Here is an 18,684-nt window from a genome sequence, read left to right on the forward strand (position 1 = left end):
TTCAGTCATTCATCCATCTGTCCATGGTCTATACTCGCTTATCCTAGTAGGATCACCAGGGAGCTGGGCCCATCTTCAGTCGTCATTGGGCAAAATGCAGGGTACACCTTGGACACGTTGCCAGGCCATCACAGGACAAACAACCATGGTCGCACAAAGTCACTCCTAAGTCTAACCCACATAACCCCAAGACAGGGAGACCATGCACAGGGAGACCATGGACATTCCATGCAGAAAAACCCAAAGCTGCTTTTTGAACCTGGCATGGAGACCATATAAGCTAATCCTCAGGCCCACTTAATTTTCTTTGATAACATAACTCCATATACACCATGAGAGAGACCTACATTGTTCTCTGAGTATCCAAGGTGTTTCCATTGTTCACCATCTCTCGCCTTGTACAAAGGCATTGCATTTATCAGGAGGACTACATAAAGTCATGTAGCATATAGGAGATTCATACAGTGTTAAACTGGAAGATTGACCTAGGTATCACACTACAGTGAGTGTTTTCCAAAACTTATACGAAGACACCTGAACCCTTTAAAGCTTTGTGTCCACCACTCAGCAGCCTGTATGCTTCATGTTTTAGATGTTTACATGTTTCAACCACACTTAAATCAAGTTTATTTCCAGGTGTAAGGTTCATTTCCAGGCCCAACTAGCTGAGTAGGTCATTCAAGTATTTTAATCAACTGTGTCCATGCAGAACACCAGCCATTCAGGAATGAAGTTGGATATCCCTGCTCTAAAGCACAGGAAAGAGATATTTGTCCCCTAAGATAGAGCGGTTTGAAAAGTTATTTTCTTCAAACTGACAGCCTGTCTTCTAACTTCTAACATTTGCTTGTTAGACTGTCGCCATGACGAATATCAACAAGCAATAGACCATAGCCTGTATGCACCTTTTTCTATACTGGAGGTCTCAAATGGCTTCATTAAAACCTTATTTCCCATAGCCCTCTGGAAATGGGAAAAACTTCCTTCAAGATGTGAATAGAGGGGGTAATGTAGTGACTAGGATTGTAATGTTAGCAGTTTTGTTTTGTTTGGTCAAAATGATCTACAGTGAACAGCATCATAGAAAAGGATAAGTATGTCACTGTGTGGGAAAACGGTTTCTCTTTGATTTCATCTTGATTTCTGACAATAGAAAAACCCATCCTCACTCCATTTTAAATGCTTTGGCAGCACTTTGGAAATGGGGTAAAATATTAAAATACAGTAAGGGTAAAGTAAACTTTTACAACAAAAGTATTAGGCCAGGCATCAGGCTTGCTGCTTTCAGTAAAATAAAGTGTTATAGTTATATAGTACAACCAAGCAGCCATACAAATTAACAAAGGAACACTGGAATTGGTGAAAAACTAGTTAAAATACATTGTTTTACATTGCAACCTAAATAAAATCAATATTGACTAACATGGAGGGAGATTTGTCTTTATCAGGGGCATTGTCTGCTGCGGCACACACACCTGTTCTGCCTTGCCATTAAAATCTGTTAGGACAAGCAACCCATAACTTACTGAGTAAAATTGTGAGCAATCGCATGTCTTCACACTGTGAAAAATAATGTGAAAATAAGAAGATTAAGTGAGATTAAAAAATGAGAAAAAAATAAATTAAACAAATAGTCAAATTAAGTCAACCCCCCCATGTCCTGATAAAAAATACCACATCTTATCCCAGCATACACTAGGTGGGTTTTCTGTGGAGAAGCATGTACTCCAATCCTCTGGTCATATCCACAGCAACAGTGTGATCATTGTGTAATGTGAGCCTTTATGAGTAAAGCTGTCAACATCCATCGCCTTTTGCCCATAAAGCCTTGTGTTGTAGGGTTATTTTCCGTAATTGGTTTGGATTATGTTCCAGCAATGGCCAATAACCCACACTCTCTGTCGCTAAAACTGGCTGACATTAAATGTGTTACATCGGGAATATTTTTGACATGTATGAACCCCAAGTCACTGTGTTTCTGTGTGACAGTTGTTAAGCCCCCTCCCACAGTGATTCAAGGACTTCCCCAGAGTGTATTCATAATTGAGTGGAGATCATTTGGATGCTGTAGACTTCTAATCTTCTTTAAAGCATTTTATAATAAGACAGACCCCAGCTGGTGTCCAATGAGAGTCTCTCTGAGGCCCAGATGATTAAAGTCCTCTAAATGACCGCCTTTGGTCCTTAGCTGAGATGTTTCTCCTTTAATCAGACATAAGTCCTCATTGCTCCCCCTGTTTCTCGGACACCAGTCACACAAGCCATGCAGAACCCTCTTCAAAACTGCCGACCACTTACATGGGACACGAGAAAGATGAAAGCCCTATTACCACCTTGTCCTAACCCATATGTCAAACCAATTAACTGCAGTGAGCATGGACAAAAAAAAATTGCAGAGACACATGTCTCCTTTCACCCAAGGCAAAGTGAGAATGAATATGAACCATGTTGAGTGAAGGCGGAGGAAGGACAGATATAGGATGCTTAATTGTTCTTCATTAAGTTAATTATGGCTGTGATGTGGAGCAGAGAATAAAAAAACGGGTCACACTGTTGTATAATGCTGTTTAAATACAACATGTGAAGCTTTCTGTTGACCTTGCTGGTTCAGAAAGAAGAAGTGACAGTCCTGCCTCAGCAAAGCAGTTAATGCAAAAAATAGATTAGCCAGTTTCAAATACAAAAACAAAAACTGCGAAAATACAAATAAAGCTTCAAGAATTCAACAAAAAGAAAGGAAGGAAAAGACTGTGTGTTTTCCCCTCTAATCCACGCCAGTGCATGGGTGACTGCACTGTCACCACTCTGCCCTTGCATTTGAATAAACACCATCTGAGTTGGCTGGCTGCATATAATATCTGTCAGGAAGCTGCCACCCAGTGATCTCAGGGACTCTGACCTCCGTCCCCGGGGAGCAGCTGACGGGACATTGTACTGACAGGGTTTCTTCCCTGCCGATCTGCATGCTGATCCACCTTATACCCTTGTCCCACTCGACTGGAAACTCAATCGGCTCGCCTGTCTGCTCCATGCATTGGAAATACGTTGGGGCCACCTCAGAGGATGCAATGAATTGTTGCAAGCTCAGGATAAAAAGATGCTTGGACAATGCCCGTCAGTATGATTGATGTTTACTGGAATTTTGTTGTCCTCCTGTCAATACCATCAAATTTTCTTTGCTGAATAATAAGTCTGTCAAGCAAATAGTCATGTCAGTGTATTTAAAGTTAACACTGAGATATGAGTTCTTTCAGGAGTGGAGCTAAGATTATTATGGCATTAAATCAGTCTTGTGGATAAAAGAAAGCTGAAATAGTGTTTCCAGTGCAAGACATAAAAATAATTTCGGTTAGATTTAAAACATACACAAATCTTTACTCATAAGAAAATATATTTTTATACTCTGGTTCATACTCACTTAACATATTGTACACGGATTTTTATTTTTTCTTACCTACATAAAATACAGATTTTTCAAAGTGTTATAATCTCAAAAATATATAGTGATGTGAAAAATGATTTGTCCCTTAAAACTGTGTTCTCTTTGCCTTTTGTTACACCTAAACGTTTCAGATCAAGCTAACTTAACCTTTGCAAATACCAAAATCAGTTTTCAAAATGTGATTTAATTTATTAAGGGACAAAGCTATCCAAACCAACCTGACTATATGAAAAACTAAATCTCCTGTCTTGTGAAATCATGAACCGTTTTTTTTGGTTCAGTTTCTCCAGCCACACCCAGGCCTGATCACTCCCAGATTTGTAGAATCAAGAAATCACAAAAAGATCATCTATCTAAAAAGAAATTCAAGGACAAGGGTGTCATGTGGTTCAGTGTGAGAGCAGGTGCACTACATGCTTGTTGGAGTCAATCCATTTCGGTCACACAGTTTGACATGCGCAGCTCAACAGACATCGCAGCTCTGACGTCTCCGGGATTATAAATCCGCTGAAAATAAAGTTTTGTTGCCATTTCCAGCGGGTCTCACAGGACGACGCAACGGAGGCGCATATCTTAAGAGACAAAAGCTCGCAGGTGAAATTGTGCTCCACAAAGCCATTCCCGGAAGAGCTTGAGAGCTGGAAATCTGTCTGATACAAGATGGTGAGAAGATTCATATGTCGATCAAAAACCACGCAGACACCCGGCGCAGGTGAAAACCCACAGAGGTTTTATTTCCAAGGAGATGAGTTTCCTCCTTGTTGATTCAGTCGACTAAACGGTTCTTCATATTTTCCCTCCTGGACAGATTAGAAGTTTACCATTTTTTTCCTTGAGGTGATCATGGATGCGTGATCCCCCCTCCCTCATTTTTCCTCAGACCTGACCCATCCTCGACTGGTGGAGAGAATAAATCAACGTCAAAGTAATTTCGTTCTTTTTATATTAAACTGGATAGGTGCATTTAGAGGTCTGGGCAGGACAAGGCGCAGTGAAGGTGATTTAGAATCACCAGTAGTTAATCTAAGGTATTAACTTGTTGCATGCAATACTGATTGAAGTGTTTTATGCTGAGCTTTTTTTGATTTGCTGTGCAAGCACTGCTGAATCGTGCGTGTTCATGTTTTTGTCCGGCTGATCCCAAATCAGCCAGGAGTTAGAAGTTAGAAGTTAGAAGTTGGACCTTTAAAAGTTTTTTCATTCAAAGCAACTGCAGTGTGGGCCTCGCCTGACCACTCTTTGTTCTAGTTTTATTACTGGAGTTTTTCCACTGAGTTCCCGCCTCAGTTTTATGACTCTTTGTTGGGCAATCAGCTGTACGGCTAAAGGGGCGTGGCCCCACCGTTTTATCAGCTGATCGCTGCAATCGAGACATCAGAACACCAGGAGAACTTCTCTTTCCATTTAACCCAAATTGCACATTTTGTCCATAAAACCGCTGGTTTGATCTTCATAGACATTAAATGTGCATAGATTTTTCTTTTATTATTATTTTTAGGTAGTCATTTTTATCCCCTTTGTGTAGAATAGTGCTTGTTAGTTAGGAGAAGGTTTTGGACCAGAATAATGGTATATCAGAATTATTTGGCTTCAATAAATCTTCATATATATAGTTAAGAGAAGCGTTTGTGTTTATTTCGTGCAAGAATGATTTATCTGTCAAAACAAGGTCGAAGTTCCCCCACCTTCGGTGGAGCGGTTGAATAAATAGTGACATTTTGTGGTTTTGGTTAAAGTTTTATCAATTATTAATGATGAATAGCTAATTGTAATTATTAAAGAGCTTTGAGCGCATAATCACTACACCAGAGGACATCTCTAATTTCTATTCGTAAGTAATGATTTTGATTAAGAAATAAATTTTTTCAAATTATGATTTTAAATTATAAGTCTTGATAAATATTAATTAATCAATAATCATAATTCTTATATGCTGAAGCTACATTTATCAACGCAGCTGTCCCGTGTTCAATTCTCAGCCATATACTGCATATCTTCTTCTTGTGTCTCTGCCCAACTGCCTTCTAGTTACTAATTAATGAAGGCCACTAGTGCCAAAAAAATCACAAAAAAAAGAAAAAGGAAATTCAATAACAGATTAGACACAAACTCATTAACATCTATCGGTCTAGAAAGAGTTATAAGCAGGCTATAAGTAGTCTTTGGGACTACAAAGAATCACAGTGAGAGATATACGAAAACTGATAAAACATGGAACAGTAACAACCTTCCCGGGACTGGCCAACCTACAAATATGACTAAAAGTGTGCTTCCAGGGGATCACAAAAGAGGTCACATCTAAAGCACTGCATGCCTCACTTACCTTAGTTGAAATCAGTGTTCATGATTCAACAATTGCTACAATTGCATCCATGCCAGAATTCCAATGTAAAAACCACTATTGCCTACAACAACACAAAGGCCCGTCTCACATTTGCCAAAAAATAAAACAAACATATTAATGATCCTGAAGTCTGTTGGGAAAATTTTCTGTAGACTGATGAGACAGTGGTAGAAGCCTGGATGGCTTCGTCAAGAACTAAAAGTCTCTGTGCACGGGGCACCCGCTCTACCTCTACGCCACACGTGGAACCGAACAGAAGAGGATGGTTTTCTTGAAATAAAAGGTTTTTCAATGTGAATAAGTTGGATGAATAGAGTTATCACTATTAAGCATAGATATTTAATCTAAAACCAAGAACAGTCTTTGAAGCACTTTTTGCACAAGGATTCTGAAACAGCTGGATGTGTTGTCAAAAAAAATACAAATACTTCACAGGTCTTGCCACAGTGATGACAGAGAGTTGAGGGAAGTCAACAGCTAGACCGTCAAGGCAATTGCAGGTGTTGGTTATGAGCATACATTTGACAGGTAAGAAATTAGTTGTTTAAGCATCATTTTTTCTTTTTATGTGTTTATTAGGCCACTACCCGATCAACCCTTTTTGCCTCTTTTTTGAGTACTCTTTTTTTATTCCTTAGGCAGTTTTTTTCACTTGTTTTTTACTTTAAAAGCAACAATTTCAGGTCTATATTAAATTTTTTGTGTACCTTAGAGTAAACAGTACCTTAGTTTTGTCATACAAGGCATGGTTGTCCAGAAGCATCTGTCGTTCCAATCGAGCAAACCTTCGTAGGTCTCTCTCAAACATCTGTGAAAGAGGAGATATGTAGTTTAAAGTCAGCAGTCTCATTTATGCAGGTAAGGCCCAGCTGTACTTTGTTTTTTGTGAGGAGCCCTATTTTATGTAATTAAAAAAATTTCTTTAGATGTTTACCTTTATGATAGCTAAATATTAGTTGAGATGTCTAAAAAGGTTCAGAATTTCTGTGTAGAAGCTGCTTCAAAATGATGTCCACATGTCCAATGATGTTTTTTCCACTCAAACCTTCAGTCAACAAGTCTATGAAATCCTTCATACCCTGGAGCCAGTCCAGCCGAGCAGAGTGTAGGCATAACGATCCACCGGTGGTGACACTAAGTCCACGCGCACAGCTTTCCAGTCTCGGCTGTCCCCCTCAGCTCTTTGAAGACCTCCCTCCACCTTGCTGCCCTCCAAACGCAGGATCAGGAAGCACTTTGCAAAGTGGTCCATGGCCTCAAACCTGTGGCTGGGAAGCTTTGAAATGTCAAAGGTAGAGGCCTGATGATCAGAGAAGAGTAGAAGGCCCTGATGAAGAAATAAAAAACAAATAATAAACATTTGTGTTTATTTCTCTAAAGATAAAATACTGCTTCCCTTCAAAACATTAACAATTCCTTTGGTGTATTAACATCTCTGTTCATAAGATTTCAAACATTAGTAAATAAGTACAATTATGAGAAACATAGTTTTTGCCATAAATATTGAGGACAGCCAGTCTACCTTCTTCAACCATACAGTGAAAAAAGTGAGAATCCAAAAATGTTTTCTCTTTGCCTCAAAATACATGGGCTGCTGAAGTTTGGCAAAATCCATAAAGTCACATCAGACTCATTTAAACTAAGTGAGGTTCTATGTAAACTTGACCAATTACATGCAGCGAATATATTCTGAAAACGAAACCAGGCTAGAGATTCCATATTTGGGAATTTTAACCACTTTGTTCAAATCGTAAAGAGTAATTTATTAAAACAAAAAACATGTTTAAACTATCTACATGTTATTGGATTCATTATTGGGATATACAGGGGTTGGACAATGAAACTGAAACACCTGTCATTTTAGTGTGGGAGGTTTCATGGCTAAATTGGACCAGCCTGGTAGCCAGTCTTTATTGATTGCACATTGCACCAGTAAGAGCAGAGTGTGAAGGTTCAATTAGCAGGGTAAGAGCACAGTTTTGCTCAAAATATTGAAATGCACACAACATTTTGGGTGACATACCAGAGTTCAAAAGAGGACAAATTGTTGGTGCACGTCTTGCTGGCGCATCTGTGACCAAGACAGCAAGTCTTTGTGATGTATCAAGAGCCACGGTCTCCAGGGTAATGTCAGCATACCTCCAAGACGGACGAACCACATCCAGCAGGATTAACTGTGGACGCAAGAGGAAGCTGTCTGAAAGGGATGTTTGGGTGCTAACCCGGATTGTATCCAAAAAACATAAAACCACGGCTGCCCAAATCACGGCAGAATTAAATGTGCACCTCAACTCTCCTGTTTCCACCAGAACTGCCCATAGGGAGCTTCACAGGGTCAATATACACGGCCGGGCAGCTATAGCCAAACCTTTGGTCACTCATGCCAATGCCAAACGTCGGTTTCAATGGTGCAAGGAGCGCAAATCTTGGGCTGTGGACAATGTGAAACATATATTGTTCTCTGATGAGTCCACCTTTACTGTTTTCCCCACATCCGGGAGAGTTACGGTGTGGAGAAGCCCCAAAGAAGTGTACCACCCAGACTGTTGCATGCCCAGAGTGAAGCATGGGGGTGGATCAGTGATGGTTTGGGCTCCATATCATGGCATTCCCTTGGCCCAATACTTGTGCTAGATGGGCGCGTCACTGCCAAGGACTACCGAACCATTCTTGAGGACCATGTGCATCCAATGGTTCAAACATTGTATCCTGAAGGCGGTGCCGTGTATCAGGATGACAATGCACCAATACACACAGCAAGACTGGTGAAAGATTGGTTTGATGAACATGAAAGTGAAGTTGAACATCTCCCATGGCCTGCACAGTCACCAGATCTAAATATTATTGAGCCACTTTGGGGTGTTTTGGAGGAGCGAGTCAGGAAACATTTTCCTCCACCAGTATCACGTAGTGACCTGGCCACTATCCTGCAAGAAGAATGGCTTAAAATCCCTCTGACCACTGTGCAGGACTTGTATATGTCATTCCCAAGACGAATTGATGCTGTATTGGCCGCAAAAGGAGGCCCTACACCATACTAATAAATTATTGTGGTCTAAAACCAGGTGTTTCAGTTTCATTGTCCAACCCCTGTAAATGATTCACTTGCAGGTGCAATCCGAACAGAAATACTTTTAGTTTCTGCCACGAGGTTCAACGTATGTTTTCAAGAAAAAACATGTATGTATGTTGGGTTTGTTGACAGTAATTCTCCCAGATATAGTATTTTTGAAACTTGCAGCTAAGAACTATAGATATAAACTTCTCTATAAACAGGGAGCAAGGTCTCATTACAGAATGTGTAATAGTTATAGTTACACCGCTCACATCTTTGTAAATATTTTATTATATCTTTTCATGGGACAACACTGAAGATATGACACTTTGATACAATGTAAAGTAGTCAGTGTACAGCTCGCATAACAGTGTAAATTAGCTGTCCTCTCAAAATATCTCAACACACATCAGGCTCATTTAAACTAACTGAGTTTCTATGTAAACCTGACCAATTACATGCAGCGAATATATTCTGAAAGTATAATAAAAAACAAGTTTACACTATTTACATGTTATTATTGGATTCATTATCGGGATATATAAAATTCAGTGGCAGGAGCAATCAGAACAGAAATACTTTTAGTGTTGACAGTGGCATGCCAAAGCATTTGTACATTTAAAATACTTTACAGAACCAGATTTTGCTGCAGACACAGCAGCAACTCTTTTGGCATATGTTTCTCCCAGCTTTCCAAAGCTTTAGCTGACCTTTTTGCAAATTCCTCTTTTCACAATAGCTCAGATGGATCGGTTGGACAGCATCTGTGTACAGCAATTTTAAAGTCTTGTCACAAATTCGCAATAAGATTTGTGTCCAGATTTTCTAGCACATGAATATGTTTTGATCCAAACCATTTCATTGTAATTCTATATTACAATGAAACCATATTTATGGGTGTTATCCTGCTGGAATGTGAACCTCCATCCCAGAATAAAGTCCTCTGCAGCATCCAACTGGTCTTCCAGCTGGACTGTCCTGACTTTAGCTCCATTCCTCTTCCCATCAGCACTGTCCACCTTCTCTGCCACAGCTGGGCAAAGTATCCCCACAAGATGATGCTGCTTCTTCCATGTTTCACCAAAGTTGTGATGCAAAGTTAGTTTTCTAGCATATAAATGTTTAAGTACAGTTTTGGTGTTATCTGTCCAGAGCTCCATCTTCCAGGTGTCTGCCGTTACTGTCACATGACATGTGACAATTTACAAATAGGATCTCCTCTGGCCTCTCTTGCATAGTCAAATTTGTGAAATTCAAGACTAATGGCAGTAGTATTGACAGATTTCACCAACTGAGCTTTGGATCTCTGCAGCTCGTCCAGAATTACCATGGGCACTGCATGTCTATTTATTCCTCATTACGTAAGGATTTCATACCAACTCAGGCCTACTCCCATATTTTCTAACAACAAAACTAAACACCAATCTGACTGAAATTCTCATACTTCTGTAAAATTTCAGCTGATGAGAAAATAAAGTTTTTTTGGTTAGAAACTGCTGCTTTCCTAGAAAATATTGGTGCAATTCAGCTAGCTTCAGATCCAGACTGAGACTAATCTTGGAGATAAAATGCATCTCAGACACAAGCCCAGAGGTGGTCAAAATGGTTGCATTAAAGTTATGTTTCTTTAAACAAGGCTGGATATTTACCTTTTTAAAGTAGCGAACTGAGGAAGGAGTAAAATTCACCAGGGATGAAGTCTCGTTGACAAGTGGACGCTGTGATGTTGAGGTTAATTTGTCCCTGTTTTTTTCCTGTGAGTGCTGATGAATATAGATGAAGTCTGAACATCCTCTTAGTAACTGTGATAGCCTGTAAATGAGTGCAAGTATCTAGACTGAATATGTTTGTTGTTGATGGTGAAGACCAGTTGGACAGCTTTTCACTTCAGAAGAACCATCAATAATTATTGGAATAACTGGTATGAAATTTGCTCTGAATTACATCCCCAGAGGATTTTTACAAAAACTTTGATCTCCTGTCTCTTCTCCTAGCAAAACTAACTTTAATTTATCCAGTGGATGTCATTGCTGCAGGCCATTTGTTTTTTCTTCTTCTTTTTTATCTGGTTTTGCCAAGAGGTTTGACATATGTTTTCAAGAAAAAAACCCATCTATAAATATTGGGTTTGTTGACAATAATTCTCCTATATATATATAAACTACTCTGTAAACAGGAAACAAGGCCTTATTACAGAATGTGTAATAGTTACAGTTACACCCCTCACATATTTGTTAATATTTTATCATATCTTTTCATGGGACAACACTGAACATGTGACACTTTGATACAATGTAAAGTAGTCAGTACACAGCTTGCATAACAATGTAAATTTGCTGTCCCCTCTAAATATCTCAACATGCAGCCATTCATTTATAAACCACTTTCAATAATTTATGCTGTTATGCAAGCTGTGCACTGACTACTTTAAATTGTATCAAAGTGTCACATGTTCAGTATTGTCCCATTAAAATATATAATGAGATATTTACAGCAATGTGAGGGGTGTGCTCACTTTTGTGAGATACAGTATATTAGGATGGTATTTGGTGCCAGTACTGAAACCACCACTATGTTTTAGGCTGGTGTTGTACTGGCCTGTGTGTGGGCCCTCCACTGGAAAACCTTAACTGGGCCACCAAAGAGCCATCATTATTTGGGGTATGCTGGGCAAGTGTAACTGCATTGTGTGGACCACAACTAGGCCAGAACTCTTTTGCTATGTGGGTATTTGTCTTGTATGTAAATATCTGCTTTCAACCGTACACAAAACCAACTTTATTTGATTTTTAAACCAGGACCTGTGTGCAAAAGCTTGAATTGAAGTGGGATTTTGTCTAATCCATACCACAGTAGTATTTGACATCAGTAGAGGTGTTCTGCCATTTCTATTCTAAGCAGTGTACATCTCAGTCAAACATTATGTTAGACTGTTGAGACACTAATAAATTACAGCTGAAAAAATGTTTTAGAGATGAAAATGCTATACCCTAAAGAAGAAAACTGGGGCATAGTTGAGCACAAAGTGGGAGAGTTAGATTGAGGCTAAATAAAACAAGTCAATGGACTGATTTCCTTAGGGATGCTCCCTGGAAGATTAAGGTCTTTCCGAGATCCAAAAGAGTTAGTGCACTTTAGATTACAAATTTTCAATTTAAGTCCAGTGCCCACTGTGATTGTTTGGGATACTACTTCCCTCACACTGCCCATAAATTTGCCTCATTCTCCTCAAAGACCAATAACTGTGGAAGTAAATCCAGGAAGCAGCCTCACTCATCTGATGAGAGAGGGTAATTACAAAACATTTAACACCTTGTCAGCATAGCGTGAATTGCTGCTCCTGAGCATAGGTCACCAGAAAGGAATAACGTTTCTCAGAAGGCAATGAGAAATCCAGTGGCAGTTTGGAAAAGCTTGAGTGACAGATGGGGAAGAGGAAAACCTTAAAGTAACCAGCAAGCCTCTCTTTACTTTCCCTTCTTTAAATATCTTCATAAAATGGACTCATTTCTTGTGCAAATGTAGGGAGAAATTCTTGATGTCACCCCTCATCTGCATCCCTGATAACTCGCTCTCTGCAATTACAGATAACCATTCACCTTCCAATAATAGGAGAGGACTTGGATTCTTAAAGTTTGCCTAATGTTCAGTAATAGTGTAGCTGAAGGTACTGAAAGTACTCACTAAAATGAGGCCGGGATGACAGCATAAAAGCACAAAAATACTGACAAATCTAAAATTAAAATCCCCCTGAGCTGCACACAAGTTAAGGGAAAAGGCAGCAGACCTACGCCTAAGGCTAAAAATATAGGGCATTTCCCATCCTATTGAAACATAAAGATATTTCTATGCAGTATCAAGAAAATACAGCGCTTTGCAAAATTATTAATGAGCCTTGAATTGTTTCACATTTTGTCACCTAACCAAAAACCCGTGCATTTTGCTGTGATTTATATAATATACCAACAAAGGATTGCACATAATGGTGATGTGTATGGAAAATAACACATGATTCCACAGTTTGTGCACCAATTAAAATGTAAAAAGTCTCTGATGCATTTGTATTCAGTCTTTGTAAAACAAAACAATTGCCCATTCTGCTTTGCAAAAAGCTTAGCTGCAGTCAATCTGGATAGGCAGCATATGTAAACATACATTTTCAGTTCTTGCCCCAAGGTTCCAGTTAGATTTAGGTCTGGACTTTGGCTGGACCATTAACAAATGAATATGCTTCAATGTAAATATTTCTATTGTAGCTCTGCTTGTATGGTTAAGACCATTGTTGGGACCAACAGCCATGGATTGCAACATGAAAACTCCGGTACAGACTTTTCAGGAACTTTCAAAATAAATTGCATTTAACTGACTTCCAGGGGAAGGGGGGTAACAGCGGACTTCCCATGATGCCACTGCCCGCATAAAACCCCCACCTTCCCAATGGTCCGATCTCTCCCACCCAGACTCCGTGCGAGGCTGGCCAGACAGACAGCACGCTAATGTCTCTTTGCTGGCAAACAGACATAACTCTTCAACTGGATCCGAGAGTGTCATACGATCATCAATCATATGCACTAAATTAAGTTAAGTACGAATGAAATACTGTCTGTGTATTTGGGAGATTCATTCATGAACGGGAATTAAGGTACAAGCCTGGCTTGACTTTCTCTCTGAGGCCTGCAGAAGCAAACTATGTTCCAGAGAATTCCCTGTAGAGACGCGGTCTCTACGAAGCCGAGTGGAGCGGTTTTCCTGGTCTGAAAGGAGGACAACAGGAGCCACATCACCGTGGTTACGGTAACGTGCAGTTTGGTGGCCCGACAGAACAGCCGCCACTCTCCGCAGCTAAGGAGGTAACCCTTTTGTTTACAGAGGTTTCTTCAAACTTCATCGTCGCCCGGACAACTCCTCAGCACGGTTCATATGAGTTTAGGTGTTTGGGCAGAGTAATAAAGAAAGATTTATGATCTGAACGTTTTTCATTTTATGACGTTTGGTTTGTGTGAAACTCAGCTGTCTTAGTGCTAGCAGGCTATCTGCAGCACACATGCTCAGTTTTGTGTTCTGTGTTTGTGTGTTTTTAAAGTTAAGACAAACTTTACTTGAAGGGTGATTTTAAACACAGAAGATTGATCATAACGCGTCGTCCGCGCTTATGCATTTTAACCCTTTTTATTAATGGTATTTTAAAGGTGTGTGTTTGATTCTGGTGCTAAGCTATCAGCTTCTTTTGTTAGCTTTAACTGCTAAAAGCTAATGAAACACCATTAAGCCCCATTTCCCAAGAAAGATTTGGCTATTTTCCAAAAATATTTCCTTAATAATATTTCTTCAAATATTATTTCAATAAATAAAGGCCGCTAATGAGACACCGTTGAGAATTAGTCATCCAGAAGGTCGATTTTATTCGGCAGATCATTCTCCAAAATATAATTTTATTAAAACAATATTTTATCTGATCTTGCATTGTGAATGGTTGTCTAAAGGTATGCTGATTATTGCTTAAATTAGTTCCAAGACTAACTTAACTCCATTTCCAGATTCTTCAAGATAATCCTTGGTTCTCAAACATAAACATTGCATGGTAATGTTGCATCACTCTTTTGATCATGATTTTAACCATCTTTAATCAACTTGTTTATATTGTACATAGCCCATTAATCTTCCTTATTCTTTAATTCTGCTTGGTAGTTTAGTTGGATTGTTTTAGCATAGTAAAGAGTTTGTTGATTGAAATATGTTTGACTTTGAGTTTACTTATTTTTGTTAATAAATTCTTGTATTTTAAGAAATTGTGTGAATTCATTCCATGTGTGCAGAGTTTATGCTGTTCAATAATGTCAGAGCTTGGCTCACCCTTTTGATTTTGTCCTATTACCACTGCCTTACTGGGCTGGTATTCACAGGACAACCTTTAACAGACCAAAATATTATTTGTCATGTGCCAGCCTGCTTCAAGTCCTCCACCATTGTCCCTGTTCCCAAGAAGCCAAGGACCACAGGGCTTAATGACTTCAGACCCGTCGCCCTGACCTCTGTGGTGATGAAGTCCTTTGAGCGCCTTGTGCTCTCACACCTAAAAGACATCACTGACCCCCTCCTGGACCCCCTGCAGTTTGCCTACAGAGCCAACAGGTCTGTAGATGATGCAGTCAACCTAGCCCTTCACTTCATCCTCCGGCACCTGGACTCCACAGGAACCTATGCCAGGATCTTGTTTGTGGATTTCAGCTCTGCCTTCAACACCATCGTCCCAGTTCTGCTACAGGAGAAGCTCTCCCAGCTGAGTGTGCCCGACCCCACCTGTAGGTGGATAACTGACTTCCTGTCTGACAGGAAGCAGCGCGTGAGGCTGGGGAAGCACGTCTCTGACTCCCTGACCATCATCACTGGTTCCCCCCAAGGCTGTGTTCTCTCTCCTCTGCTCTTCTCCCTGTACACCAACAGCTGCACCTCCAGTCACCAGTCTGTCAAGCTTCTGAAGTTTGCGGACGACACCACCCTGATCGGACTCATCTCTGATGGTGACGAGTCCGCGTACAAATGGGAGGTGGACCATCTGTTGGACTGGTGCAGCCAGAACAACCTTGAGCTCAACGCTCTAAAGACAGTGGAGATGGTTGTGGACTTCAGGCAGAACCCAGCCCCACCTGCCCCCATCACCCTCTGTGACTCCACAATTGACACTGTGGAATCTTTCCGCTTCCTGGGAACCATCATCTCCCAGGATCTCAAGTGGGAGCCAAACATCAGCTCCCTCATCAAGAAAGCCCAGCAGAGGATGTTCTTCCTGCGGCAGCTGAAGAAATTCAACCTGCCAAAGACTATGATGGTGCACTTCTACACAGCCATCATTGAGTCCATCCTCACCTCCTCCATCACCATCTGGTACGCCGCTGCTACAGCCAAGGATAAGGGCAGGCTGCAGCGTGTCATTCGGTCTGCTGAGAAGGTGATTGGCTGCAGTCTACTGTTGCTCCAGGAACTGTACACCTCCAGGACCCTGAAGCGGGCAGGGAAGATTCTGGCTGATCCCTCCCACCCCGGTCACAGACTCTTTGAAACTCTCCCCTCTGGCAGGAGGCTGCGGTCCATCCGGACCAAAACCTCACGCCACAAGAACAGTTTTTTCCCATCTGCCACCAGCCTTGTTAACAAAGCCCGGAAACCACACTGACACAATTTGTATTGTATTGCACTGACTACGCCAAAACAAATTCCTTGTATGTCCAGAAACGTACTTGGCAATAAAGCTTTTCTGATTCTGATTCTGATAAAATTATTAATATTAAATATTAATATTAATATTTTCAGATTCATAGTCACAACACCATTGTTCTGACGGAAGAAGAACCAGCACCCTATAGTTATAAGTCTTTTCCAATCTTTAGGTCGCTATCACACCAGAGCCATTTGGTCTGCTTTAAACAAACCAGACATTCTCTTTTTATCTGATAGTCTGCTTCATTCGAGCAGGTGTGAAAGCTCATTCAAACAGATGTGGACCAAACAAGCGAATTCTGGTATTCAATGTGATTGCAAGTAAACCTTGGTTCACTTCACTTACAGTGGGAAAGAAAACTGACTGGTTAGCAAACCACTCAAAGAAAGTGAAGCAAAGAGAGGAAATTACATTTCTTATACATATGATTTACAGGCATAAATATCATCTGATATGTTTAAATACTTACATGGCAGGTTTATTCGTAAAGGCAGTGCTTTATAGGAAGAACAAATGAATAAAGATAAAGAAAAATCAAACACATCAAAGAGAGAAGCTATCACATCACATAAAAGCAGAAAAACATGAGGCAGAATCACATCAAAATAAAAAAAAACATTAAAATGTCAAAATTTAAGCCAATAAAAAGCTGTAACATGATAGAAATAATAACGAAATCATTATCCTTTATGGTCAAGATACAGTAAACAGCAATGTCTTTATCCTGTTTCAAACGGCAAACAGTCTCTGCACATCTCAGGTTTTCAGGCACTTGGTTCCAGTGCTGAGGAGTAGACAAACTAAATATTTCCTCCTCTTCTTTAGTCCTCGCTCTGGGAACACAAAGTAAAGCTGTCTCTGATAAGCTGAGGGTTCTACATGGTTTGTATCTGACAACGACAACCATGTCTCTATTTTTCTACCTCTTTTTTCTATACTGTAGTATTCATCTCATGTATACCGACCAAAAAAAGCTCATAGCTCACTGCCTTTGCCAAGACATTTTAACATTCAATTACAGTCCCAGGCAAGATCTTTGTGCCAAAAGACCCATAAATCAATTCTTCCCTGTAAAAATGCACATTTCAGATATCTAGAATGACATTTCTTCCCAAAATGAACATTTCACCTATCATAAAAATCATTCGTATATGTTATACTAAACAGAATATTCAGCAGATACAGTAGATACAGTAGAAGCTATGAAACATTAGCAATGCCACAAGAGATTAGGGATAGAAGTCAAAAACCACTGGATTACTTAGTTCTGAGGTTTCACCTTTTTGTCTCCATATACCACACTGCACAGTTCAGTATCAAGCTCTTTCTAACTCAGTCTTAGGCCCATTCACTAACAAATCCACCATAAAAAGGATCTCATGAAGTCCCCCTATCTCAGCAGTTCCAAGGCCTGTTTAGCCCAACAGCTCCCTGTAATCATTTCACTCACAGCAGGTAACGCTAGACGACATCTGAGAGAAAGGTTATTCTACCAGAACTGTTTACACAGAGAATTATAAAGGAAGACGGCAGGAAGATAATCTTTTCCCCAAAGCTTTCTCTTTGAGCACTGGTTTAAAAAAACATTAGTCAAGTAAACAAGCCTTCTAAAAAAGTGATCTAAAGACTACGCTGTTACAATTTCTATTCGCTTAGTTCCCAAGGTCCCTTCCTTCAGGGAGTATGACGAGGCCACAGCAGCAACCTGCATCCGGAGGACGAGCGATATGTTATCGATGGCCCGTGAGGTGCTCTGATCTCATCTCGAATTCCCTCTGACTCACAAATAGGGAGACTTAAAAACTTGCCTTCGAGTTGTAGATTAGTGTGCGTTAGCCAGGGCTGTTTGAACTGGGCTATGGCTTTGAATCAAAGATTTGCCAGAACTAAAGAGGCTGATTACTGTAATGAAAGTGGAATATTTTGTGTGTAACTGTGTGCCAAAGTAGTAGTTCCTGTCCAGCTTTTATTTAGGTCCTGTCTCTTGTCAGTTAACTAAAATATTTTTATTTTTGTTCTCCATTTAAAACAGACCATGCACATTAATCAACAACTTTAGTCTATTATGTAAATGTTTCAGATTTAGGCATAGGGCTAAATATATAGATGAGGTACCTGGCAGACTGAGTGTATAAAAATGATTAAAATACATAATTCCAAAATACTGAAAAATGTTACACAAGTGAAAGCAAAAACACATGGTCAACATATCACTATTCTAAATATAATCTCACAGATTAGTTACCAACCACTGTTTTATAAATGTGGATAACTGCCTTGGAGGGAGAATGCACTCCCTCCTGACATCAGAAGAAGCCTTTTAAATTAAAAGTGTTAACCCAGTGAGTACAGCATTCCAGTATGAACTGCCCAACAAAAGAAAGATGACTGCCCAAAGGCACTTTTCCTGTGAGAGATCCAACAGTCGTCTCTGTTTACAGTCTCACTGACATGCTTTGATTGTGTTTGATGAAATTATTTAGCAGAGGAGGGACCAGACCATGCTAAATTGTGAAATATCTGAGTATTTAATCCAGGTTTCCAAAGATTATGTATAATTAAACTCTACAGTCATGGTATATGTTTTACTTTTTATTCAATTTGCTTACATAGTTATTAGTTAT

The 18,684-nt window shown here is 39.9% G+C and overlaps 1 protein-coding gene across 1 annotated transcript in view; it reads right to left on the reverse strand.

The window, feature by feature from the left end:
- Nucleotides 1-18,684, reverse strand: part of dntt (deoxynucleotidyltransferase, terminal) — a 118,898-nt gene that overhangs the window by 34,306 nt on the left and 65,908 nt on the right. The window contains exons 9-10 of the mRNA XM_047352093.1: nucleotides 6,865-7,113; nucleotides 6,511-6,594 (exon numbers count right to left, since the gene is read on the reverse strand). Of these exons, the coding sequence (XP_047208049.1) occupies nucleotides 6,511-6,594; nucleotides 6,865-7,113 (333 nt within the window). The remainder of the gene's footprint in view (nucleotides 1-6,510; nucleotides 6,595-6,864; nucleotides 7,114-18,684) is intronic.

The sequence above is a fragment of the Girardinichthys multiradiatus genome, chromosome 22, assembly GCF_021462225.1.
Source record: "Girardinichthys multiradiatus isolate DD_20200921_A chromosome 22, DD_fGirMul_XY1, whole genome shotgun sequence".
Taxonomy (NCBI): Eukaryota; Metazoa; Chordata; class Actinopteri; order Cyprinodontiformes; family Goodeidae; genus Girardinichthys; species Girardinichthys multiradiatus.